Here is a 26,111-nt window from a genome sequence, read left to right as displayed (position 1 = left end):
TTTGGGCATGAAATATTTTTAAAATCTTTGCAAAGGATGGTATGGCAAACCATAGCATGCATTATCAGATATTTCACATTCAGGAACCACTTTAGGAATAACACAAGAGAAAAAATATGTATATGGTAAGGTGGTGGAAAGTATACACAAAGATGTTCATGGAAAGCTTATAACAAGGGAAAATTGGGAGTAACACAGGACCCGCCACAGGGAACGGCTAAGTATAGGTCACGTGAACCCTCCTGGCACGTGGCTTACTCTTGTAGAATGAAACTCCTTAACAAAAGCACAGCAAATTTACCTGCTCTCATCATAGCCATGGAGTATCTGTGAGTCCAATCTAGACTCTGGTAGTGAAGATAGAGAAGTTGGCATAGGAGTTTGAAATTTAATCTTCATTTGTTTTTTCTTTTCACACCCACCTTTTTTTTTAGAGATAAGGACTCACTCTGTTGCCCAGGCTGGATTGCATCTCAGCTCACTGTTGCAGCTTTGATCTCCTGGGCTCAAGCCATCCTCCCACCCCCATCCCTAGGCTAATTTTTGTATTTTTTGTAGAGACGGGTTTTCACCATGTTGTTTAGGCTGGTCTCTAATGATCCACCCACCTTTGCCTCCCAAAAGGCTGAGATTACAGGTGTGAGCCACCGTGTCCAGCCCCTTTACATCTCTATAAACAAAAGACAAATGGGTGGGATATGTGTAAAGTAGAACCTAATATTCCACAACCCACAGATTTTTCCATACAAACCAAGACAGAATAGTCTGACACTTGGAATACATGCCAAATGTTTTTTCCATACAGTAGTCCCATCTGCTTCATGAAATGCATTTGGAAAAGGGAATTCCACAGTGATTGAGTGACAAATGCAAATGACTAAATTTTCTAAATTGTTTATTCATCAGGCCCAGTCAATACTCTTAAGAATCATGCCTGGGCACGGTGGCTCACGGCTGTAATCCCTGCACTTTGGGAGGCCAAGACGGGCAGATCACCTGAGGTCAGGAGTTTGAGATCATCCTGGCCAACATGATGAAACCCTGTCTCAACTAAAAATACAAAAAATTAGCCAGGCATGGTGGTGGGCATCTATAATCCCAACTATTCAGGAGGCTAAGGCAGGATAATCACTTGAACCTGGGAGGTGGAGGTTGCAGTGAGCTGAGATCGTGCCACTGCACTGGATGACAGACCAAGATTCCATCTCAAAAAAAAAAAAAACAAAAAACCACACACACACAAAATAAAGCTGGGTGCTGTGACTCATGCCTGTAATCCCAGCAATTTGGGAGGCCGAGGTAGGTGGATGACCTGAGGTCAGGCATTCGAGACCAGCCTGTCCAACAAAGTGAAACCACATCTTTACTAAAAATGCAAAAAATTAGCCAGGCATGGTGGCAGAAGCCTGTAATCTCAGCTACTTGGGAGGCCGAGGCAGAAAAATCACTTGAACTAGGAGGCAGAGGTTCCAGTGAGCTGAGATCGCGCCACTGCACTCCAGCACAGGCAACAGTGTGAGACTCTGTCTCAAAAACAAACAAAAAAGAATTATAGTTCATTAATCCAGGTACACAAATATTCTATCCCAATCCAGTCTCTTGTGTTTCTCTAGGCACCCCCTGTCCTCAAGACAGGCAGCGACAACAAGGGGACATACCCTTGCCATGGGGTTCTGAGGTAAAATGAGGGCCAAATCTTCTGTTCAGGAGAGTGCCGTTCACCAAGGACTGATTGTGCAACAACCCCATCCTTCCTTCTCTCAAATCCGTGGTGTGTCATCAGTACGTCTTCACCTGGATTTACCAATGTCTTCATACCTAACTTACCTCTGCTATGGTCGGGTAAGCTCCTTGGGCAGAGTAACTATTTTGTTATTCATTGCATTTACTATAGTAGCTGGCACCCAGTAGATACTCCATGACTGCTGAGTGTGTGAATGCAAGACAAAAGACTGGCAGCTGGAAGAGAGATGCAGTGTTGGGCATTCACTCAGGCCCCTGACCACCCACTGGACAGATAGTCAGAGGGCCTGTGTTCTTTCCTCCATCGTGTGTCCCAGGGCTGAAGACAGGTTGAACGGGCCCAGGGAAAGAGCAACTGGAGAATGTATAGATGTGGGATCTGGCTGTCACATTGTAAAAGGAAATGTTTCCAACTCTGCAGTCCACAAAGATGCCCACACGCTTGGGAGGCTCCTTTATTACCAGGCGGGTCGGGGGAACACTGGATGCCTGGTACTCATTTTCTTTCATCATTATCACCACCCAGTAGCCTTTATCTGGCGACAGAGTTATGTTCCCTTTCTTGCCAATGGATGCCTTGCAGGCTCCCAGGACCCACCCTGTCTTGTCTCCGACCTCCACCTCCCAGTAATGGCGGCCGGAGGTGAAGCTCGGAGAGCCCAGAGCAAGGATGCAGCTGTCAAATCTTTCCGGGCCATCAGGTAGCCTCTCCCACTTGTTTCCAAGTCTTACACTCTTCAGATCATCAGAGAAGATGAGGTTGGGGTAAGCAGTTTCTGCATCCAGAATCATATTAACTGCAAAGAAAATTTGAACACCTAACTAGGGGTCCATGGGCAATATCCCCACAGGGTTCTCCCCAACTGCAGGAAACAGGGACAGGATAGTTCTGGAACATGGTGGGGGAGAGCACAGGGATCCAGCAGGCCAGGGCCGCTCGCCTTGATTTGGGCACTTACCAGCATGTGCCTGAGCGCCAATCAGCTCTGGAACTATGGAGAAAAATGAGATAGGGAAAAAGTCCTGAGCATTCCCATTCAGAGGGGCTAAATTACACTATCCTGACGACAAGGAAAGACAAGGAACCCCTTGCTTAGGACCCTGTATGCTATGTTGGGTATAATCCCGTTCTTCCCAGGAACCCAGGTGGCGTTGGGGACTGTAGTCTAAAGACTCAACTCAGCCAATGAGTCAGGCATGGGGCGGGGGGGCTGGCATGACCTTTCTCCTGCCTTGGCTCCAGGTGGGTATTTTTTTTTTTGTCTTCTAAAGAGTGCCCCTGAAGTCAACAGCACAAGGGAACATTGCAACAACCCCAGGCCAGCACACACCGCCACTGCTGGACTCACCATTGAACATTTCCATTTCCAAACGCAGGGTTTCTAAAATGTGAGAAAGGGAGCAAAGAGAAGCTCAAGTTAGGTCCCTTGGGCAGGGGGAGACTGGGGAGAGGCTGAAAGCAGGTTAGCAAGACCAGGGGAGGAGGAGGGAAGTGAGGGACTCTGTGCTGTGTGGATCTTAGGGAGGAAGTGAGCATTCGCCTCCAATATTCTCCCAAGCCCATCTACCTGAGAAGTACTTTGCACTCTTCTCCACAAACTCTGACTTCTGGTGGAGCAGGTGGATCTTTTCTTTTATCTCTTGAGGAGTGGTCCACCGTTGAGGGACAGGCACCTTCTTGGCCCTAGAGACAAAAGACTGTTGACCAGAGAGGGCTAGATAGAGAGGATGGCCTAAGTACCTGTGAGCTGGGAATGAGCCACATTCTCCACAGGGCACACCCAGCCCAGCCTGAGCTACACAAAGAAGTCTTCCCTGGATTCGGAGATCTAAATGCTGGTCCTCAACTTTGGCCACAGATTGGCATGCACTGGGGTGCTTTAAAAACGTGGATATCAGCAAGAGGCTGAGGCAGGAGAATTGCCTGAACCCAGGAGGCGGAGGTTGCGGTGAGCCGAGATCGCGCCATTGCACTCCAGCCTGGGCAACAAGAGCAAAACTCCGTCTCAAAAAATAAATAAATAAATAAAAACGTGGATATCAAAACCACAAGTTTTCAGAATGGACTCAAAATGACATTGATATTATCTACCAGAATTATCTATGGCATATTGATTATACTTCCCTAGTCTTTTTCTTTCTGTTGAAATAAAAATGATAATTAAGGGTAAAAACATAACAAAATACCATTTCACATCCATTAGGATGGCTATTATAAAAACAGCAACAACAGAAGAAAATAGGCCAGGTGCAGTGGCTCACGCCTGTCATCCTAGCACTTCAGGAGGCGAAGGCAGCTGGATCACTTGAGCCTAGGAGTTCAAAACCAGCCTAGGCAACATAGGGAAACCCTATCTCTATTAAAAATACAAAAAATTAGCCAGGAGCGGTAGCACTTGCCTGTAGTCCCAGCTACTCAGGAGGCTAAGGTGGGAGAATCACCTAAGCCCAGGAAGTTGAGTTTGCAGTGAGCTGTGTCTGTGCTGCTGCTCTCCAGCTTGCATAATGGGAGTGAGACCTTGTCTCAGGAAAAAAAAAAAAAAAAGGCTGGGCGAGGTGGCTTAGGCCTGTAATCCCAGTACTTCGGGAGGCCAAGGCAGGTGGATCACCTAAGATCAGGAGTTCGAGACCAAAATGGAGAAACCCCGACTCTACTAAAAATACAAAAAATTTGCTGGTCATGGTGGTGGGCACCTATAATCCCAGCTACTCAGGAGGGTGAGGCAGGAGAATCGCTTGAACCCAAGAGGCGGAGGTTGCAGTGAGCCAAGATTGAGCCACTGCACACCAGCCTGGGCGACAGTGCCGAGACTCGTCTCAAAAAAAAAAGAAAGAAAGAAATTCTGATACATGTTACAACATGGATGAAGCCTGAAGACATCATGCTAAGTGAAGAAGCCAGACACAAAAGGACACTGGGATTTTGTAAAGCTCCCAGTGATTTTTTTTTTTTTTTTTTTTGAGACGGAGTTTCGCTCTTGTTACCCAGGTTGGAGTGCAATGGCGCGATCTCGGCTCACCGCAACCTCCGCCTCCTGGGTTCAGGCAATTCTGCCTCAGCCTCCTGAGTAGCTGAGATTACAGGCACGCGCCACCATGCCCAGCTAATTTTTTTGTATTTTTAGTAGAGACGGAGTTTCACTATCTTGACCAGAATGGTCTTGATCCCTTGACCTCGTGATCCACCCGCCTCAGCCTCCCAAAGTGTTGCGATTACAGGCGTGAGCCACCGCGCCCGGCCCGCTCTTAGTGATTTTAAGGCTTAGCCTCTTCTTGTCCCTTTCCTCCCCTTCCTGCTGGGTTTACCACAGCTCCACTGCAAACAAGCTCCCCAAGGCCACCAGCAGGCCTGTGTGAGCAGTCTTCAGAAGGTGAATTTCTTGGGACACAGTCCACTCAGATGGTTTCTTAGGGAGCCTCCATCCCATTTCAATAGAATAGGCTGAATTCACCCTTCCCAGTCTGCAGCCCCACACCTGGTCAGCCTCCCTGCTGACCAGATCCCCTTCTCCCTACGCAAATCCAGAAAGGCTCTGGGAAGCTGCAGAAAAAGGGAGGAGTCTGGAATCGCAGACTCCTCGACATAGGTTGGGAACGTCTCCCTCCCAGGTCCATTCTAGGACTGTCTCCACCAAATGTTTCCTGCAAGACACCCCAGGGTACACCACGGGACCTCTCTGTACCTGTGCAAGATGTCTCTGATGTCCTAGAAGAGAGAAGAAGAAAATTGTTTGTTACCAGTCTCCTAGAGGCTGTGCGGATTCCTGACCTCTACTCCCGGGCTCCCAGACTTTTAGCTGCCCCCTGCACTTAAACCGGGGCTCCCTGCCCTGGGGTGTCAGTGAGTGGAGCGCCTCTCTTCAATTCTAATTCTAGCCACAGGAATTCAGGCATCCCAGGTAGCGAGGCCTGCAAGGGAATGGCCCTCAAACCCTGCTAATCCCTTCTGGGCAATGGCAGGGATCCCCGGGATGCTGGACCATCCTGGGCTCCTGTCAGACCTCATCAAAGGTGACTGGCCTCAAGAGACATTGTGGGTCACCAAGATCAGGCCTTAGGGGACTCATCCACTGGCTCCAGCAGAGCTGAAGGCAGAACTGGGAGCCTGAGGCATCCTGATGGGCACAGGGAGCCTGAGAAAGCTGGGCCGAGGCACACCCACCTGCAGAAGCTCCCATTCTGACTGGCACTGCTTGGCCTCCAGCTCCCCAATTAGCGTGTCAAGCAGGGTGATGTCTCGGGACACACAGGTGTCGTATGACTTCCTGAACTGCCCAACCATCTGGCCCAGGTCCTCCAGTGAGGCCAAAAAGAGATGCTCTTGCTGCTCCAGAAAGTGGTACAGTTGCTCCAGCTTCCTCTGTACCCGCTGCTTCAGCATTTCAGTTTCTTTCTGGGGAGCAGAGGATGAGGAGGTATGGGGGTCTGTGCTGTGGGTGGACATGTATGTCCAGGAACCCCCAGAAGTCCACCTCCTGAAGGTGGCTAAGAGGTGGGCTTCTTCTGCCTCTTGGAGGCCTAGATTCCAGAACAGGAGGCAATATTGGCTACAACCTTCCAGGACAGACTGAGCATGGCTTGGGCTAGCTCTGAGAAAATGTCCTTAAACCTGGTATTATGGCTTATCTGTGTCCCCTCCAAAATTTATATGTTGAAGCCCTAGCCCCCATTCCTCAGAATGTGATCTTTGGAGATAGAGTTCTAGCAGATGTAATTAGTTAAGATGTGGTCCCACTGGAGTTGAGTGGGTCCCTAATCCTATATAAACGTTGTCTTATAAAATGGGGAAATTTGGGCTGGGTCCAGTGGCTCATGTCTGTAATCCCAGCACTTTGGAGGCCAAGGCAGGCAGATCACTTGAAGTCAGCAGTTCGAGACCAGCCTGGCCAACATGGGGAACTCTGTTTCTACTAAAAAGACAAAACTCGGCCGGGCGCGGTGGCTCAAGCCTGTAATCCCAGCACTTTGGGAGGCTGAGGCGGGTGGATCACGAGGTCAAGAGATCGAGACCATCCTGATCAACATAGTGAAACCCCGTCTCTACTAAAAATACAAAAAATTAGCTGGGCATGGTGGCGTGTGCCTGTAATCCCAGCTACTCAGGAGGCTGAGGCAGGAGAATTGCCTTAGCCCAGGAGGCGGAGGTTGCGGTGAGCCGAGATCACGCCATTGCACTCCAGCCTGGGTAACAAGAGCGAAACTCCATCTCAAAAAAAAAAAAAAAAAAAAAAAGACAAAACTCAGCTGGGAATGGTGGCACATGCCTGTAGTCCCAGCAACTCGGGAGACTGAGGCAGGAGAATCACTTGAACTGGGGAGGCTAAGGTTTGTAGTGAGCCAAGATCCCACCACTGCACTTCAGCCTGGATGACAGAGTGAGACTCCATCTCAAACAAAGAAATGAACAGAAAACAAAACAAAAACAAAAAGAAACAGGCTGGACCCAGTGGTTCACACCTGTAATTCTAGCACTTTGGGAGGCCGAGGCAGGTGGATGACCTGAGGTCAGGAGTTTGAGACCAGCCTGGCTAACATGGTGAAACGCTGTCTCTACTGAAAATACAAAAATTAGCCAGGTACAGTGGCAGGCACCTATAATCCTAGCTGCTTGAGAGGTTGAGGCAGGAGAATTGTTTGAACCTGAAAGGTGGAGATTGCAGCAAGCCTAGATTATATCGCTGTACTCCAGCCTGAGTGACAGCGAGAATTTGTCTTGGAAAAACACACACAAACACACAACACACACACACACAGACACTCAGGAGAATTTAAAGTTAAAAGTGCTATTGGCTGGGCATGGTGGCTCATGCCTGTAATCCCAGCACTTTGCAAGGCCAAAGAGGGTAGATTACCTGAGGTCAAGAGTTTGAGAGCAGCCTGGCCAACATGGCAAAACCCTGTCTCTACTAAAAACACAAAAATTAACCAGGCATGGTGGTATGCACCTGCAATCCCAGCCACTCAAGAGGCTAAGGCAGGAGATTTGCTTAAACCCGGGAGGCAGAGGTGGCAGTGAGCCAAGATTGTGCCACTGCATTCCAGCCTGGCAAAAGAGCAAGACTCCATCTCAACAACAAAAGTGTTCTCCCTCCCCTTTCCTCAATCCCATCTTTCTGTGATAGTCACCTTTGTGGGTTGCTTTATATCATCTTGTGGTGAGTATGAGAAAGCATGTCAGGATCCTCAGAGGTGACCCCTGCCTGCTGGGGGTGGTCTCCCTCTACAGGGATGAGCTCACCCTTAGCTGCTGGTTACCCCTCTGCCTACTGAGAGCAGGTGGCCATCCCTGCTGCCCTGTGAACCACAGCAGAATCTCGGGGACCCCTGCTCACTGCTCCCACCCTCCTCCCAGGGAAGGGTGGGCCACTGGCCCGCTCTGGCCTTACCAGAAAGCTCACTGCCTTCTCATTCCCGTAGGATCGCTCCTCCTCCCCAGACTTTCTCAACTTCTTCAGATACTTCAGCTGCTCCTGAATTTGCTCCTGGAAAAACAGCACTTTTGAAAAGCTTGAATTTGGCTCCTGCCATCTTTAGCTCATGCCAATTCTGGAGGGGAACATCTCCTTCTGGTAGCAAGGCTGAGGGTGGCAAGGGGAGGGGTGCTCAGGAAAGAGGAAGAATGGCTGCACTGCCAAGGGCAGCAGAGCTGAGAGGCACTTCCTGTGAGTCTCTGGATTCAGCCATACCTGAAGCAAGTACCCCCTGGACCCCCGAGCAACATAAACCTGTAACTCCCCTCTTTGCTGGCCTGGTTTATATTGTGTTCTTGTCATTTCCAGCTCAAGAGTTCTGGCTAATATACCAACATCACAGAGTTTTTTGGGACAATGAAGCAAGGCCTGGTGTGTCTGTGTGCCGGGTAGAGAAGGGCCCACAGGCAAGGAGTGCCTACCTTTTGTTCCAGGGCGGCCTCCTCAATGGGGCACATTCGGTGGCCTCGGTGCTCCTGACTCATGCTGCAGATGAGGCAGATGGGCTCACCATGATCCTTGCAGAAGAGCAGCTGGACCTGCTTCAAGTGGCGCTTACACTGTGGCAGGGGCTGGGGGCTTAGGCTTCCTGTGTTCTTCCTTTCATGGGAGGCCTGGCACCGGGGACAGCCAGGTGAGCAGCTGCCTGAGGCCTCGGGGTGTCCAGAAGCTGCCTTGGGGCAGCTGCAGGAATCATGCAGGCAGGTACCACCAACTGGGCCTCCTTCCAGGGCGTGGCAGTGGGGACTCGAAGCCTTGTCTGGTGGCCTTCCTGGGGACATGCAGTGGAAAAATCCCCTGAATAGCAAACCCAAGTTGTTTACACAGAGGTATCACCAAGCACAACGGAGAGAGCCCTTGCCTGGCATGCACAAGTGCTCAGTTAGACTCTGCCTACTCCCTAGCTTGTCCTCCCCTGACTTCCATCCAGTGGGGCAGTAAACCATCCACTGGGACTGAGAGCTACAAGCTAGGCCTCAGACATTCCTTAGACTTGGAATTCTTGGGCATTTATGCTAAAGAAAGACCCATGGCCTTGTGCTATTCCTCCTGCACAGACATGGATCTAGCAGGTGATACAAAGGAAAGAGACATTCCCACTAGTGTTTCTTTGCCACTTTAACCCATCCCTAGCTGCCCATAACACGAGTAGGGGATTCCAGGGGATGGTGACTTGTGTGCCTCACTCCTAGAAGGAGCCAAGCGCCTAGCAGAGTACCTGGCATATGGTAAGTATTTGGAAAATGAGTATTGAATGAAGGAATAAATGAACCATTGCTCACATCTGAGTTCAACAAGCATTAAATGAAATCAAAGAAGGGGCTGGGTGGTTCATGCTTATATTCCCGTAATTTGGGAGGCCAAGGTGGGAGGATCGCTTAAGCTCAGGAGTTTGAGACCAGCCTTGGCAACATGGTCAGACCCCCTCTCTGCCAAAAATTTAAAAAGTAGCCAGGTGTGATGGTGCACACCTCTCATCTCAGCTCCTTGGGAGACTGAGACAGGAGGGTTGCTTGAGCCCAGGAGGTTGAAGCTGCAGTGAGCTAGGATTACACCACTGCATTCCAGCCTGGGTAACAGAGTGAGATGCTATCTTAAAAGAAAAAGCAAAGAAGGAGACATTATAGGGCTAAAGAGTGGAACTCATCATGAAGACATAACAGTTATGAATAACTCTACCCCAAGACCTCTGCAACTTCATAAGCAGACACACCAGGAGATATGAGAAGAACAGGAACATAATCCTTCAGCCCCTCCTACCTCCTCACCTCACAGTGTCCCAGAAATTCACAGCACATCTGTAAACGAGACTGCTAGTAGCCCGCAGAAATGATTCTTCCCTCGTGATAGAATTCATTGTCCACACAGCTGCTTCCCCGCCTCCCAAGAGTGGTTAAAAATACTCCCTTCTCACAGTAATTTCACAGCAATGTGTCATCATGGGGTTGAGACTCTACCATTTGCCTTTCTCGGGGCAGGAAGGAAAGCCTATTGGTTAATGTCCTAAGTATCTATCTTTTACTGCTGAGGTAGTCATTAAAATTGTTTGGTTATGAATAATACAAATGCCCAAATAACAGTAGCCTCAACAGGATAGAAGTTTGTGCCTCTCACATATGTGATACACAGGTGGCCCCAGGGATATCCGTGGGGCAGGACCCTGGGCTTCTGCTATTGCTCTGCTCCACCAAGTTTGTCCTCAAGCTCATGCTCTCAGAAGGTGACATCCTCATGCCAGGCAGCAAGATGGAGGAACAGAGGGGAATAGTATCCCTTAGGGAAGGCTCTAGAAGTTTCTAGAAGCTGATTGTGACACCTCCATTTACATCCCTCTGGATATATTCTGGTCAAATAGCCACACCTAACTGCAAAGGAGGCTGAGAAATGCTGGGGGTAGTGGCTCACACCGGTAATCATAGCCCTTTGGGAGACCAAGGCAGGTGGGTCGCTGAGCCCAGGAGTTCAAGATCAGCCTGGGCAACACAGCAAGTCCCTATATCTACATGTAAATAATAATAATAATAACCAGGTGTGGTGGTGAGCACCTACAGTCCCAGCTACTTGGAAGGCTGAGGTGGGAGGATCACTTGAACCTAGGAGGTCGAGGCTGCAGTAAGCTGTGATCACCCACTGCACTCCAGCATAGGAGACAGAGTGAGATTCTGCCTTAAAAAAAAAAAAGAAAAGTGTGTTCCTGAATGCTGTCCCCACCATGAGCATGGAATTGTCACCTGAACAACCCCAGTTCCCTCTAAACTGGTAGCATTTTTCTTTAAAAGTTTTTCTTTTAGTCTCTTTACCTATAGGGATAGCTGCTTAAAAAAAAAAAAAAAAAAAAAAAAAAAAAAAAAAAAGAGACAACAGCCAGGCGTGGTGGCTCACGTCTATAATCCTAGCACTTTGGGAGGCCAAGAATGGGTGGATTGCTTGAGCTCAGGAGTTTGAGACCAGCCTGGGCAACATAGTGAAAACCGGTCTCTACTAAAATAAAAAAAAAATCAGCCAGGCATGGTGGCAGGTGCCTGTAATCCCAGCTATGTGGGAGGCTGAGGCACAAGAATTGCTTGACCCCAGGAGACAAAGGTTGCAGTGGGCCGAGGTGCCACTGCACTCCAGCCTGGGAACTGTCTCAAAAAAAAAGATGGCCTGGAGCCTCCTGATCCCTTGCCAAAAACCAGAGCAAGTTAAGATACGAGCAAAACCAGTGCAAATCAGAAGTGACCTCCAGTTACCTTTAGATCATTAACACATCATTATAAAGCCAAAAGCTCCTCCCCTAAAAGAAGATCACCAGGGTTTTGTCTCCATGCAAAGTAGGAAGAAGCCCGCTGCAGACAGTGCCTGCGTGTATGGAATCCTGCCCTGGGCCTGTTTACCTACCTCCCTTCCTCTCTTTGGACTCTAAAATGCCCCCTGCCTCCTGTCCCTGGTGAGCAGGCACCAGCAGAGGTGAGCTCCCCTTCTCCATTCTTTGGCCACTGAATAAAACCTGATTGCCAGCCGGGCGCGGTGGCTCAAGCCTGTAATCCCAGCACTTTGGGAGGCTGAGGCGGGTGGATCACGAGGTCGAGAGATCGAGACCATCCTGGTCAACATGGTGAAACCCCGTCTCTACTAAAAATACAAAAAACTAGCTGGGCGTGGTGGCGCGTGCCTGTAATTCCAGCTACTTAGGAGGCTGAGGCAGGAGAATTGCCTGAGTCCAGGAGGCGGAGGTTGCGGTGAGCCGAGATCGCGCCATTGCACTCTAGCGTGGGTAACAAGAGCGAAACTCCGTCTCAAAACAAACAAACAAACAAACAAAAAAACCTGATTGCCTTTTTCAACTGGATCTTCTTCTTTTTTTTTTTTTTGAGACGGAGTTTCACTCTTCTTGCCCAGGCTGGAGTCTTCTTGCCCAGGCTGGAGTCTTCTTGCCCAGGCTGGAGTGCAATGGTGAGATCTCGGCTCACAGCAACCTCCGCCTACTGGGTTCAAGTGATTCTCCTGCCCCAGCCTCCTAAGTAGCTGGGATTACAGCCATGACCACTGCGCCCAGCCTCCAAAATGTTTAGAGACAGGATCTTGCTATGTTGCCCAGGCTGGAATGCAGTGGCACGATCTCAGTTCACTGCAGTCTGGAACTCCCCGGTTCAAGCAATTCTCCTGCCTCAGCTTCTCGAGTACCTAGAATTACAGGTGCATGCCACCACACCCAGATAATTTTTCTTTTTTTTTTTTTTTTAGTTTTGCAGAGATGGAGTCTGGCTACATTTCTCAGGCTGGAGTGCAGTGGCACCATCTCAGCTAAGCACAGCCTGGAACTCTCCCTGCTCAAGCGATCCCGAGTAGCTGGGACTAAAGGCAAGTACCATCATTGCTTTTTTTTTTTTTTTTCTTTCTTTCTTTCTTGTAGAGCTGGGTCTCACTGTGTTTCCTAGCCTAGTATGGAACTCCTGGAGTCAAGAGATCCTCCTGCCCTGGCCTCTTAAAGCTCTGGGATTACAGGACTGAGCTACCACGCCCTGCCCAACCTTTGGGTTATCTATTTTTTATGGAGTTTCACTCGTTGCCCAAGCTGGAGTGCACAATCTAGGCTCACTGCAACCTCCGCCTCGCAGGTTCACGTGATTCTCCTGCCTCAGCCTCCCATGTAGCTAAGATAACAGGCGCACGCCAGCCACCTCGTTTTTAGTAGAAGCGAAATTTTACCATGTTAGCCAGGCTGGTCTCCAACTCCTGACCTCAGGTGAGCCATCTGTCTTGGCCTCCCAAAGTGCTGGGATTACAGGCGTGAGCCCCGGCGCTGAGCTGGTTTTTATTTTTTAAATTTTATTTATAGAGATGGGGGGTCTCACTATGTTCACCAGAGTGGTCTCAAACTTCTGGCCTCCAGCAATCCTTCCGCCCAGGCCTGCCACAGCGCTGGGATTACAGGCATGAGCTACTGCGCCCGGACAGCTGTTCTTTCTCTGGGGCCCATATAAATTAAAGCAGGGAAGGAACACAATTTACCGGTCACCGAACGTTCTGGATTCCCAGAGCCTTCCCCCAGGTCTGCAGACGCCCCTCCATCCGGAGTGGACCCTGCCTGGGAGGCAGCTGCTAAGTCTAGATTCACTGCTCTCGTTTCCTCCAGAGTCAGGAGAATTTCTGGATTTGCGGGCGCCTTCTCCCCTGTAGAAACGGTGAACTCAAGGCTTTTAGGCCGCTTCTTTCCCGAGGGCTGGCACACTTCGAAGGCCCTGCACTCCTTCTGGAGCCTCCCCGCGGAGCTGGCGTTCCTGCGCAGCTGCCGGACCTCGGCTTGGACCCCCTCGCGCGCCCTGCTGGGGCTTCTCCCGCTGGTCAGGGCAGGGCTCCGGGTCCGGGTCCGAGGCTTGCCCAGAGTGTCCAGGCCCTCGGAGGCGCTCTCTCTGTGTTTGCTCAGGGCCTTCCTCAGCAGCCCTCTCCCTGCCTCGGGCTGGGGGCACAGCGGGTTGGCGGCCCCGTCCCCGCACTGCCTAGAGCAGCTCCTCTCCTTCCCCTCTGGGAGGTCGTCCAGCGTCTTCAGGCTCCCGGGCTCAGGCTTCAGGCCCCTAGAGTCTTCAGTGCCCAGAGAGCTGAACGCTGCAGAACCGTCTGTGCCGCTTTCTTGTGTGGAATATTCTGAAAGGACAACAAGATGCAAAGTCATGAAGCTGTCTCAGGTTTAGGGCCCAGGATTCAGGGAAGAGGGAGGACAGAGAATCCCCTCGGATATTAAAGTTTAGAAATTGAGGAATAAGGGCCGGGCATGATGGCTCGCGCCTGTAATCCCAGCACTTTGGGGAGCCGAGGCCTGCGGATTACGAGGTCAGGAAATCGAGACCATCCTGGCCAACATGGTGAAACCCCGTCTCTAAAATACAAAAAATTAGCCGGGTCTGGTGGCTCGTGCCTGTAGTCCCAGCTACTCGGGAGGCTGAGGCAGGAGAACCATTTGAATCTGGGAGGCGGAGGTTGCAGTGAGCCGAGATCTCGCCACAGCACTCCAGCTGGGAGACAGAACAAGATTCTGTATCAAAAAAGAAAAAAAGAAAGAAATTGAGGAATAAAATAGGCTGGGCCGTGGTGACTCACACCTGTAAAACCGGCACCTTGGGAGGCTGAGGTGGGAGGATCACCTGAGGTCAGGGATTCAAGACCAATAGGGTGAAACCCTGTCTCTACTAAAAATACAAAAAATTGACGGAGTGTGGTGGCACATGCCTATAAACCCAGCTTCTCTGGAGGCCAAGGTGGGAGGATCGTTTAAGGTCAGAAGTTCAAGACCAGCCTGGCCAAAAATGGCAAAACCCTATTTCTACTAAAAATACGAAACAGCAGACACAGGTACACACCTGTAGTCCCAGCTACTCAGGAGGCTGAGGCAGGAGAATCTCTTGACCCCGGGAGGTGAAGGTTGCAGTGAACCAAGATAGTGCTACTGCACTCCTGCCTGGGCGACAGAGCAAGACTCCGTCTCAAAAACAAAAGTTGAGGACTTTGTAGTCAATGGCAGTCAATTACCGTTTAGTAAGAACATGCTTAATGTAGCTATGTATTTCTCCCTCGCTTCCTTTATTTTATTTTTTGAGACAGGGTCTCACTCTGTTGCTGTGTTGTGATCACTGCAACCTCTGCCTCCCAAGCTCAAGAGATCCTCCCACCTCAGTGTGTTTTGTTTTCTCAATAGCTGAGAGTACAGGTGCATGCCACCACCCCTAGGTAATTTTTTTTGTATTTTTGGTAGAGACAGGGTTTCACCATATCACCCAGGCTGGTCTCAAACTCCTGAGCTCAAGCAATCCACACACCTTAACCTCCCAAGTGCTGAGATTACAAGTGTGAGCCACCGCCCCTGGCCTAATATTTCTCAAATGGTATTTTTCAAACATTTTAAGGAGGAGAATTTATTTCTAATAAGATCTTACACAGATCAGCAAAACCCAGATTATACGTTTTAAAAATAAAAATAGGTCAGGAGTGGTGGCTCATGCCTGTAATCCCAGCACTTTTGGAGGCCAAGGCAGGAGGATCACTTGAGGTCAGGAGTTCGAGACCAACTTGGCCAACATGGTGAACAGCAGTGAGATTATATACCAACCCTGTTCATATGATTGGGTAGTGATCCCTTTTTGCTCAGCTAGAGATATTCATCTGCTATGACTATTAATCATAAATGAAGTGAAGAAGTTTCAAAGAACAGGTGCTCCAGCTCCTGCCTTTTCTGATCCTGACCTGCTTTTTAAAAAGTCCACTAGAGGCCGGGCGCGGTGGCTCAAGCCTGTAATCCCAGCACTTTGGGAGGCCGAGGCAGGTGGATCACAAGGTCGAGAGATCGAGACCAACCTGGTCAACATGGTGAAACCCCGTCTCTACTAAAAATACAAAAAATTAGCTGGGCATGGTGGTGCGTGCCTATAATCCCAGCTACTCAGGAGGCTGAGGCAGGAGAATTGCCTGAACCCAGGAGGTGGAGGTTGCGGTGAGCCGAGATCGCGCCATTGCACTCCAGCCTGGGAAACAAGAGCGAAACTCCGTCTCAAAAAAAAAAAAAAAAAAAAAAAAAAAGTCCACTAGAGGCCGGGTGTGGTGGCTCACATCTGTAATCCCAGAACTTTGGGAGGCCGAGGCGGGCAGATCATGAGGTTAGGAGTTTGAGACCAGTCTGACCAACATGTGAAACCCTGTCTCTACTGAAAATACAAAAATTAGCTGGGTGTGGGAATGCACATCTGTAATCCCAGCTACTCAGGAGGCTGAGGCAGGAGAATAGCTTGAACTCAGGAGGCAGAGGTTGTGGTGAGCCAAGATCGTGCGACTGTACTCCAGACTAGACAACAGAGGGAGACTCCATCTCAAAAAAAAAAAAAAAAAAAGAGCCGGGCGCGGTGGCTCAAGCCTGTAATCCCAGCACTTTGGGAGGCCGAGGCGGGTGGATCACGAGGTCGAGAGTTCGAGACCATCCTGGTCGACATGGTGAAACCCCGTCTCTACTAAAAATACAAAAAATCAGCTGGGCATGGTGGCGCGTGCCTGTAATCCTAGCTACTCAGGAGGCTGAGGCAGGAGAATTGCCTGAACCCAGGAGGCGGAGGTTGTGGTGAGCCGAGATCGCGCCATTGCACTCCAGCCTGGGTAACAAGAGCGAAACTCCATCTCAAAAAAAAAAAAAAGAAAGAAAAGAAAAAAACCATTAGGAGCCTTAAGGAAGTTTACTAACCCAGTTCCAAAGGCCAGAGTGAAGGAAAGAACGTTCCTGAACTGAAGTCACCTGGGTGTTGGTAGACTCAGGACTCCCAACCCCCAAGTCAGAGTGAGCTGTTCTGAGCTCCTGGTCCCCTCTCCCACAAAGCAGCCAGCTCTCAGTGTTGGGTGAGGAGGAGGCTGTGACTCGCTTACCCTGAACAGCCACCCTGTGGAGCTCTTCGGCCAGCAGGTGCTGGTTCATAGCCCGCAGGACCTGCAGGGTCAGCCGGACAGCGTACTCCTCCCCATAGTAGGTGACTAGCAGAGAGGCCATCTTCACCCGCCTGGCTGTCTGGATCTGGCCCCGGGGAATCCGGGAGTGCTCTTTCTCCACACTGGTGTTCTGCAGCTTGAACTTGAACTTCTCAAAGTCGTAAGGCACCAGCTCCTCCAGGATGGACAGCAGATGGTCACTAGGCCTCTTGGCCATGGCGCTGAACTGGAAAGGCTGGAACCAGCTGTCTGGCTTCTGGCAGGAGAAGAAGCCTCTGTCCTTCGTGAGCAAGAAAAGGCCGCTTGTGAAATACCGGAAAAGGCACAGGAAATGCTCTGTGTCTTGGCGGGAAATGAGACTAAGGGTAAGGGTGTGTCCATGCTGGCTGTGTTCTCTTCTCACAGGTTCAGAGGATTTTCCAGCTGGGAGGGCTCAATGCCTTGCCAGACATGTGCGCCCACATCCTCTTGACCCCTGGACCTCACCTCCACATTAGACCACAGACAGGTGGGCAAGTCTGCAAGGGAAGGTCTGGGACTAAATTCCAGATACCCACTCCAATCTCCCTTCCTGCCAGCCCCTCTGGGGCTGGCAAAGCAGGTGAGTGGGAACAGAGAGGACCATGCTGAGGGCCAGCCCCGCTGGTCAACTGTTCTCCTAGAGACTCGGGGTTTCATGGACCCTCCAGACCCAATGGCACAGGACAGGGGGAAGGGGTGGGCAGTGCATACAGCCCCCTGATCTTTGCCTTTCCTAGCCCAAGAAGGCAAGTGAAGCCAGAAGGGCACTGCCAGGGATGTAACTCTCGCCACATCATCACCCCTGTTGATCCAGTTCCAGCTGTTGCTGGTTCTTCCAGCAACATGAAGGGCTTGAAAAAGCAATGCCCGGACCACCAGCCTGACTCATCTGTTCCCAGAGCAGATTGGGTCCTCGCTCCCTGGAGCCAAAATGCTCTTCCGTGCACATTCATTGAACATTCTAGACACTGTGCCAGGATGCTGGAGCTACAGGGGTAAAAAGGCACAGGTGTCCTTCAGCTCATAGTCTGGTGCAGGGCCCCAGAGGTGGCTCTGAAGCTAACAGAATTTACATGTGGGGAGTCAGGTGCGGTGGCTCACGCCTGTAATCCCAGCACTTCGGGAGGCCGAGGTGGGTGGATGACCTGAGGTTGGGAGTTCAAGACCAGCCTGGCCAACATGGTGAAACCCCATCTCTACTAAAAATACAAAAATTAGCCAGGTGTGGTGGTGTGGGCCTGTAATCAGGAGGCTGAGGCAGGTGAATTGCTTGAACCTGGGAGGTGGAGGTTGCAGTGAGCTGAGATTGCAGCACCATTACACTCCAGTCTGGGTGAAAGAGCAAGACTCTGTCCCAAAATAAATAAATAAGTTACATGTGGGGTGAAATGACTCCTCAGTTACCTACTTCTGATCTTTGCATACCTTTTTTTTTTTCTTTTTTGAGACAGGGTCTTGCTTAGTCACTCAGGCTGGAGTGCAGTGGTGGGATCTCAGCTCACTGCAACTTCTGCCTCCTGGGCTCGAGTGACCCTCCCACCTCTGTCTCCAGAGTAGCTTGAATTATAAATGCATGCCACCACATCCAACTAATTCTTGTATTTTTTAGAGAGACAGGGTCTCACTATGCTGCACAGGCTGAACTCCTGAGCTCAAGCGATCCACTCACTTTGGCCTCCCAAAGTGCTGAGATTACAGGCATGAGCCATCATGCCAGCCACAAGTTTTGTTAATGATGCATTTTACCCTCTGCACCAGCCACCACTTGCTTTATAAACACTACCTCCTAGAATCTCTGCAGCATTCTACAGGGCTGGGTTTGTCATTCATCCCCCTTTGCAACCAAGAATCTGTAACTTAATAACGTCCAGAGCCAGGATCCAAACATCCATCACTTCACAACATCATTCCCCTGCATGACAATAATTGATGATTTTACTACCTATGACTACCCATGGATGTCACATTTCCAGCTGGCCATTGAGGTCCAGGATGGGTCACTTCCACAGGTCAGTCACAACATTCTGATACCTAGCTGAACAAACAGCTCTGCATGTGAGCACCTCTGTGTGTGCCCAGCCTGGGATTCAAGGCTTTGATGAGCTCTGGTTGGTTGTATTTAACTTATTGTCCAGCCGGTCTACCAGTTTTTTATTTCACAGAGTATTTGGTGCTTTTGCTTTGTTTTCTTTTCTTTCTTTCCTTTTTTCTAAGAGTTTTGCTCTTGCCCAGACTGGAGTACAAGGGTGCAATCTCAGCTCACTGCAACCTCTGCCTCCTGGGTTCAAGCAATTCTCCTGCCTCAGCCTCCCAAGTAGCTGGGATTAGAGGCATGCACCACCACAACTGGCTAATTTTGTATTTTTAGTAGAGACGGGTTTCTCCATGTTGGTCAGGTTGGTCCTGAACACTCCCCACCTCAGGTGATCCACCCACCTCAGCCTCCCAAAGTGTTTGGATTACAGTCGTGAGCCACTGCTTTCAGCCTACTTTGTTTTCATAGCTGATAACAAACATGCAGTTCACTACATCCTTCTGATCTATAACCCCCAAACCCAACATCTTCCCTAAAGAGTAGGTGAATTGGGCCAGGTATGGTGGCTCACACCTGTAATTCCAGCCCTTGGGAGGCTGAGGCAGAAGGATTACTTAAGCCCAGGAATTCAAGATTAGCCTGGGCAATATAAGGAGACCCCACTTCTACAAAACATGTTTAAAAAATTACCTAGGTGTGGTGGCACACACTGGTGGTCCCTCCTGCTCAGGAGGCTGAGGTGGGAAGATTGCTTGAGCCTAGGTTGATGCCGCAATGAGCTGTGATTGCAACACTGCACTCCACCCTGGGTGACACAGCAAAAGACCCAGTCTCAAAAAAGATAAATAAAGGGAGTGAACTGAAATGCACATTAATGGTACAGACAGCAGATTTTTGGAATTTTTACGCTGGGCCAGAAGAAGGGTGTTGACTGGGGTATCACTGGGACCAGCACTTGTCCCTGACTCGGGATGGTGGCAAACCAGCCCCTCCCAGGCAGTCTCCCAGATGGAGAAAGGATGAGACTCTGTAGTGACACTATGGGTGCTGTGTGATCCCATCTTGACTGGTCAGAAAACTTCTCGGAGCTGAGACCAAAAACCCATGACAGAATTGGGCAGGGAATGGGACTTTCCAGTTTAAATCAGGACATTTTGCAATCGCTGTGACACTTTTTGCAACAGAAGCAGTTCTGAGGCAGGACTTCTAGAAGGCAATGTTTTGATGCCACTTGGGAGATTCTAGGGCAAGAAGGGCTCACAAAGCTTTTGTTTGTGGGGGGGATCCAGTAATTTATTACAGTGAAAATACTATTATTGCCCTTGTAATGTCATTTAAGTGTTTAATAATCAAAGTGGAATGGTCATGGGCTCTCTTTTGTGCCCTTGCCATTGGATGTGTGACTTTATATCAAGCCCAACAAAGTTGCTGCAATGGGTCTACTCTCTGCTATTATTCCTGGGTAATGTGCAGTTCAGACACCATGACCTTCACTCCATTCCTGGTCACCAGGGCTTTCACTTTCTATGGCATTTACTTCTGCACATTTTGAGATTAAAAAAAATGAAGATTGTGTTATTTTTGTAATAAGCAAAAAAGATAGCTTTAAAAAGCATTTCATTAGCTGGGCATGGTGGTGCGTGCCTGTAATCCCAGCTACTCAGGAGGCTGAAGCAGGAGAATTGCCTGAACCCAGGAGGCGGAGGCTGCGGTGAGCTGAGATCGTGCCATTGCACTCCAGCCTGGGTAACAAGAGCGAAACTCCGTCTCAAAAAAAAAAAAAAAAAAAAAAAAAAAAAAAAAGCATTTCAGGCTGGCCACGGTGGCTCATGCCTGTAATCCTAGCATCTGGGGAGGCCAAGGTGGGTGGATTACTTGAAGTCAGGAATTTGAGACCAGCCTGGCCAACATGGCAAAATCTCGTCTCTAATAAAAATACAAAAATTAGCCAGGTGAGGTGTCATGCACCTGTAATCCAGCTACTCCAGAGGCTGAGGCAGGAGAATTGCTTGAACCTGGGAGGCAGAGGTTACAGTGAGCCGAGATTGCACCACTGCACTCCAGCCTGGGTAACAGAGCAAGATTCTGGAAAAAAAAAAAAAAAAAAAAAAAACTCTTTCATAATGAGCTTAACTTCTAAAGGATTATCAGTTCTATGCTCTTAAACCATCACAACAAAGGAGGTGTATAATATTGAAATACGATAGGTCTGTTGTTGACATAATGGACAGAGCTGTTTGGAAGGTTGTGGAAGATTTCCCATGTTGATTTGGAGTGGAGAATAATGAATCCCACTGTGACACAAACTCCTCCACACTACTGGTTTATTTAATTTTAAGGGAGAGATCTGAGCCTTTGAGAGGCTAATCATTCAAATTTCAAATGAATTTCCAGGCACCGAACTATATTCTAAGACACTTTGCTTAGAATCACTCCACAGCCCTCTCTGGGGTGAGCAAGCTGGCAAGAAAGGCCCCTTGGTCATCTATGGCTTGTCTGTCAGCTGGCCCCTGATCACAGTGATGGCTGTCACTTCGGTGCTGAGATTATGTTTTGTACAGCACAGTCTTTAATAAATAAAAAAAATTCAGAAACCTAAAGGGTTAATGATTTTTTTAAAAAGGTCAATTGTAAACGTTGCTTTGCCACAGGGGCTCCATCAAAAATCAAACCACACTTTGATACACTAAAATGCCTACGTCAAAATGGCCAAAAAAAAAAAAAATGGTTGCCTTGCTGGGCACAGTGGCTCACGCCTGTAATCCCAGCACTTTGGGAGGCCGAGGCAGGTGGATCACCTGAGATCAGGAGTTTGAGACCAGCCTGACCAAAATGGAGAAATCCCACCTCTGGTAAAAACACAAAATTAGCCGAGTGTTGTGGCACATGCCTGTAATCAGAGCTACTTGGGAGGCTGAGGCAAGAGAATTGCTTGAACCTAGGAGGTTGCGGTGAGCCGATATGGCACCATTGCTCTCCAACCTGGGCAACAAGAGTGAAACTCCGTCTCAAGAAAAAAAAGAAAGGGAAAAAGAAAATGGTGGCCTTGAACCATCGCAGATGGCTACAGGCAGGGTGCTGGACATGGGCCCGGCCCACAGTCTGAAGGGTAGGCAGGTGGTTTACCATGGCTGAAGCCAAGAGAGACAGGTTGTCAAAACACAAGTCAAGCTTCGAAAGTCTGTGATGTCCTAGACCACAGGCCCAGCATTTTACACACATGCTCTCATTTGAGGCTCACTTAGGCTTGTGAGGAAAATACTATTTTTTTGATAGATGAGGAAACTTATGCTTAGAGGTAGGTGACCAACACGTTTTGCCTGGGACCAAAACCCAATTTGCCCAGTTTTAGCACTGAAAGCCTAGTTCTGGGAATGACCTCAGTCCTGGGAAATTGAGACAGGTGTCCACCCTGTGTAGATGGGTTAATTGATACGTTAAACATATAGTTAGAGACACCGCAAGGCCATTCATTTACTCATACTTATAGAGCACCTGCTGTATGCCAGGTGCTATTCTAGGTATTATGGATACAGAAATGAACAGAACAAAATTTCTTGCAGGGCTCACATTCTTTTTTTTTTTTTTTTTTTTCTGGTAAAAATGCCCTTCAGAAGAGCCCATATTCTCTTTTTCTTTTTTTTTTAGATGCAACTTCACTCTGCTGCGCAGTGGTGCAATCACGCCAATGCAATCTCCACCTCCAGGATTCAAGTGATTTTTCTGCCTCAGCCTCCTGAGTAGCTGGGATTACAGGCGCCCACGACCACCACGCCTGCCTAATTTTTGTGTTTTTAGTAGAGACGGGGTTTCACCATGTTTGTCTCGCACTCCTGGCCTCGAATGATCTGCCTGCTTTGGCCTACCAAAGTGCTGGGATTACAGGCGTGAACCACCACGTTTGGCCCACTCAGAAGATCCCTTTATTTATTTATTTATTTTATTTATTTATTTATATATATATATTTTGAGATGGAGTTTTGCTCTTTGTTACCCAGGTTGGAGTGCAATGGCGCGATCTCGGCTCACTGCAACCTCCGCCTCCTGGGTTCAGGCAATTCTCCTGCCTCAGCCTCCTGAGTAGCTGGGATTACAGGCCACCATGCCCAGCTAATTTTTTGTATTTTTTTTTTTTTTTTTTTTTTTGAGACAGAGTTTCGCTCTTGTTGCCCAGGCTGGAGTGCAATGGCGCGATCTCGGCTCACCGCAACCTCCGCCTCCTGGGGTCAGGCAATTCTCCTGCCTCAGCCTCCTGAGTAGCTGGGATTAGAGGCACGCACCACCATGCCCAGCTAATTTTTTGTATTTTTAGTAGAGACGGGGTTTCACCATGTTGACCAGGATGGTCTCGATCTCTTGACCTCGTGATCCACCCGCCTCGGCCTCCCAAAGTGCTGGGATTACAGGCTTGAGCCACCGCGCCCGGCCGAATTTTTTGTATTTTTAATAGAGATGGGGTTTCACCATGTTGACCAGGATGGTCTCGATCTCTTGACCTCGTGATCCACCCGCCTCGGCCTCCCAAAGCACTGAGATTACAGGTTTGAGCCACCGTGCCCGGTCGAGCCCTTTATTTATTTAATTATTTTTTAAATACAAGTCTCTCTGTTGCCCAGGCTGGAATGCAGTGGCACTGTCTCGGCTTACTGCAACCTCCGCCTGTCAGACTCAAGCGATTCTTCTGCCTCAGCCTCCTGAGCAGCTGGGATTACAGGCACCCACCCCCATGCCTGGCTAGTTTTTGTATTTTTATTAGAGATAGGATTTCACCATGTTGGTCAGGCTGGTCTCAAACTCCTGACCTCAGGTGATCCACCTGTCTCAGCCTCCCAAAGTGCTGAGATTACAGGTGTGGTTCACTGCACCTGGCCTGAGCCTACATTCTTATAGGAAAGTGTGAACTGATATAAACAAATGCATAATGTATCCGGAAGTAATAAGGAAGTTGGAGGAAAAATAGCAAAATAATAGGATTACTGAGGGCAGGGAATTTGTTTCATATTTTACTTTTATTTTTTTTTGAGACAGTCTCATTCTGTTGCCCAAGCGGAGTACAGTGGCATGATCTTGGCTCACTGCAACCTCCACCTCCCAGGTTCAAGTGATTCTCCTGCCTCAGCCTCCCAAATAGCTGAGATTACAGGTGCACAGCACCACACCTGAATAATTTTTATATTTTTAGTAGAGAGGGGGTTTCACCATGTTTGTTGGTTAGGCTAGTCTCAAACTCCTGACCTCGTGATCCGCCCGCCTCGGCCTCCCAAAGTGCTGGGATTACAGGCCTGAGCTACCATGCCCGGCTACGAAGCAGCACTGACACTGCCCACTTAGAGGTTCCGTTTGTTGAATCCTGCCCTCTAAGGTGCTGCCCACTTCCTCTCCCCACTCCCCCGCCCCATGCTTACGCCATTCCCACTCATCACCTTGTTTTGCAACCGTTTACGAGTCTGGAAGCTCCACGAAATGTGGGAAATACGAGACTCAAATATTTGGGGCCGTGTGAAGTGAGTAAGTTAGTCGATTTTTCTCAACTTCCGTTTCCTACCAAATGCGTTGTTCCGGCAATTCGGAGAGGTAACCGTGTCGGGCACCGCGGGAGGAACCACCAGTTGCGTCCTCGGACGTCCGCAGAGCCATGGCACGACTGTCAGGGGCGCGCCTGTGGGGAGGAGGAGGTCCCGCCCCCGCACAGCCGTTCCCTCCAGTACCCCTCCTGCCGTCGCCCCACGAACCCCACGCCAGAGCGTAGGGCGGCGCCACTCCGGGGGTCTCTGGCCCGGCAGCCCCTCTCTGGCACGGCATCCCGAGGAGAAGGGGCCTGGGGAAGGAGACATGCGGGAAGAGCGACCGAGCATAAAGAGGAAGTGTCCGCAGGGTGCCAGGACGCGCTGGGGTCAAGCGAGACACGACCTGTGCCTAATTCCCGCCGGGGTCCGGGCTGACTGAGGGAGGGAGGGAATGAGGAAGGCAGGACGGGCCCATGGCGGCTTCTGCCTAGGGGCTGGTAGAAGGCGCGACGGACACGCCAGACTGACGCCCGACGCCCCGCCCTCACGCTTGCACTTGCGCGGACCACGCTCAGAAACACATTTCCCAGAGTACCCCGGGAGCACGCGAGCCACTTGGAGAGCGGAGGGACTGGGACCCATGTTTCCCAGAGGTCTCCGAGCCGCGACGGCCTATGGCCGCTTTTCGCCGGAGTCGCCGCGTGCCCTGTGTCGGGAAAGAGTCGATGCAGTCTCTGGCATCCCGGGCGCGGCGCCGCGAAGTGGAGTCGGCGTTTCCTGGCGTCTGGCGGCCGACGGGAAAGGGACGTCCCGGGGCTGTGCTGACCCCAAAAGCCTTCCATCCTTTATTAGCCTGTCGCCCTTCTTCATTCATGTTTACAGCAAATGCTTTGAGTGCCTACTGTCTCCCACTTGCTGTGCCATGTGCGAGTGTGCACGTGTCAGGCAAGACCCCTGTTCCAAGGAGGCCGAGAACGGAGAAACGGTAGCTACCAGTTGTGACAAAAGCTGTGAAAGGAACAGATATTTCAGCCCAACGGCAGCATTACCGTTTTCTCAATCAGCAGAGGCAGGCTAGAGCAAGGATTCTCAAACTCTCTGTCCCCTCAGAACCCTGGAGTACAGTTTCCTTTTGAAAAATCTACTAACGTAGTATGAGCCAGAGAGGTAATGGTTTGGCTCAGAGAAAGCACATGCATCTGGTTTCTTATTTCAGGAGTTTCATAGGCATAGCCCTCTTCCCTCCTCCCCACTTCCCCCAACTAATGCCAGACCAGCCACTGCTTTTTAACTGTTTTACGTATTGAACCGTCAAGAAGGATTTCCTTTGATACAAGTGTATTACAGCCCACAAAAAATCTTGGAAAACCAGCTAGATGGTCAGTTTTTCTAGGTCCTACATTCTATTGAAGTTCTACCCGTCAAGACTGTTGTCTTCAGGTATATATAAGGAGGCTGTATTCACCTTCATGGTAGTCTCAGGGGCACTTTCGTACACATATCATGGTGATAGTCCTAGAACACTTCCCCGCCTGCCACACTTGCCAGTTAGTCAGCAACTGTAAATCCCTTAAATGTCTGTCACCAGAGCACTGGCTGAATAAGTTTTGGTAAATCCATTCCATGGACTACAGTGCATCCACTGACAACAGTGCAGTGAATTTCTGTGTGCTAATGTGCAAAGATGGTCTATGTATTATTCAATGGAAAAAGCACGTTTGCAGTACAGTGCAGGTAGTATGATCCCATGTTTCTAAATAACAAAAAAAATTGTTAAAATTTATCTGGAGGGAAACGAAGAAATAAATACAGCTGGCCACGCGTGGTGGCGCACACCTGTAATCCAAGCACTTTGGAGGCCAAGGCAGGTGGATCACCTGAGGTCTGGAG

General features: G+C 49.6%; 1 protein-coding gene and 1 pseudogene across 6 annotated transcripts; one reads left to right on the top strand and one right to left on the bottom strand.

Moving 5' to 3' along the window:
• MEFV (MEFV innate immunity regulator, pyrin) lies at positions 1-24,341 on the bottom strand. Of its 6 annotated transcripts, none has more exons than XM_074381693.1 (12): positions 24,260-24,300; positions 19,405-19,519; positions 16,599-16,938; positions 13,209-13,841; positions 8,636-8,985; positions 8,130-8,225; positions 5,906-6,136; positions 5,427-5,449; positions 3,312-3,427; positions 3,093-3,125; positions 2,703-2,735; positions 1-2,540 (listed from the first exon to the last, which is right to left on the bottom strand). In XM_074381693.1, the coding sequence occupies exons 3-12, from the start codon at positions 16,873-16,875 to the stop codon at positions 1,987-1,989; spliced, it is 2,346 nt and encodes a 781-aa protein (XP_074237794.1). In that variant the 5' UTR covers positions 16,876-16,938; positions 19,405-19,519; positions 24,260-24,300; the 3' UTR covers positions 1-1,986. The 6 variants fall into 6 exon arrangements, with proteins under 6 accessions (XP_074237794.1, XP_074237792.1, XP_010337411.1 ...); XM_074381691.1 differs by lacking the exon at positions 24,260-24,300 and adding an exon at positions 24,138-24,224; XM_010339109.3 differs by lacking the exon at positions 19,405-19,519 and having other exon boundaries at positions 24,260-24,341.
• On the top strand, positions 23,852-26,111 carry LOC101040783 (uncharacterized; annotated as a pseudogene).

Source organism: Saimiri boliviensis, chromosome 12, assembly GCF_048565385.1.
Source record: "Saimiri boliviensis isolate mSaiBol1 chromosome 12, mSaiBol1.pri, whole genome shotgun sequence".
NCBI lineage: Eukaryota > Metazoa > Chordata > Mammalia > Primates > Cebidae > Saimiri > Saimiri boliviensis.
The sequence above is the reverse complement of the archived record's forward strand: the minus strand, read 5'-3'. Positions and strand labels throughout refer to the sequence as shown.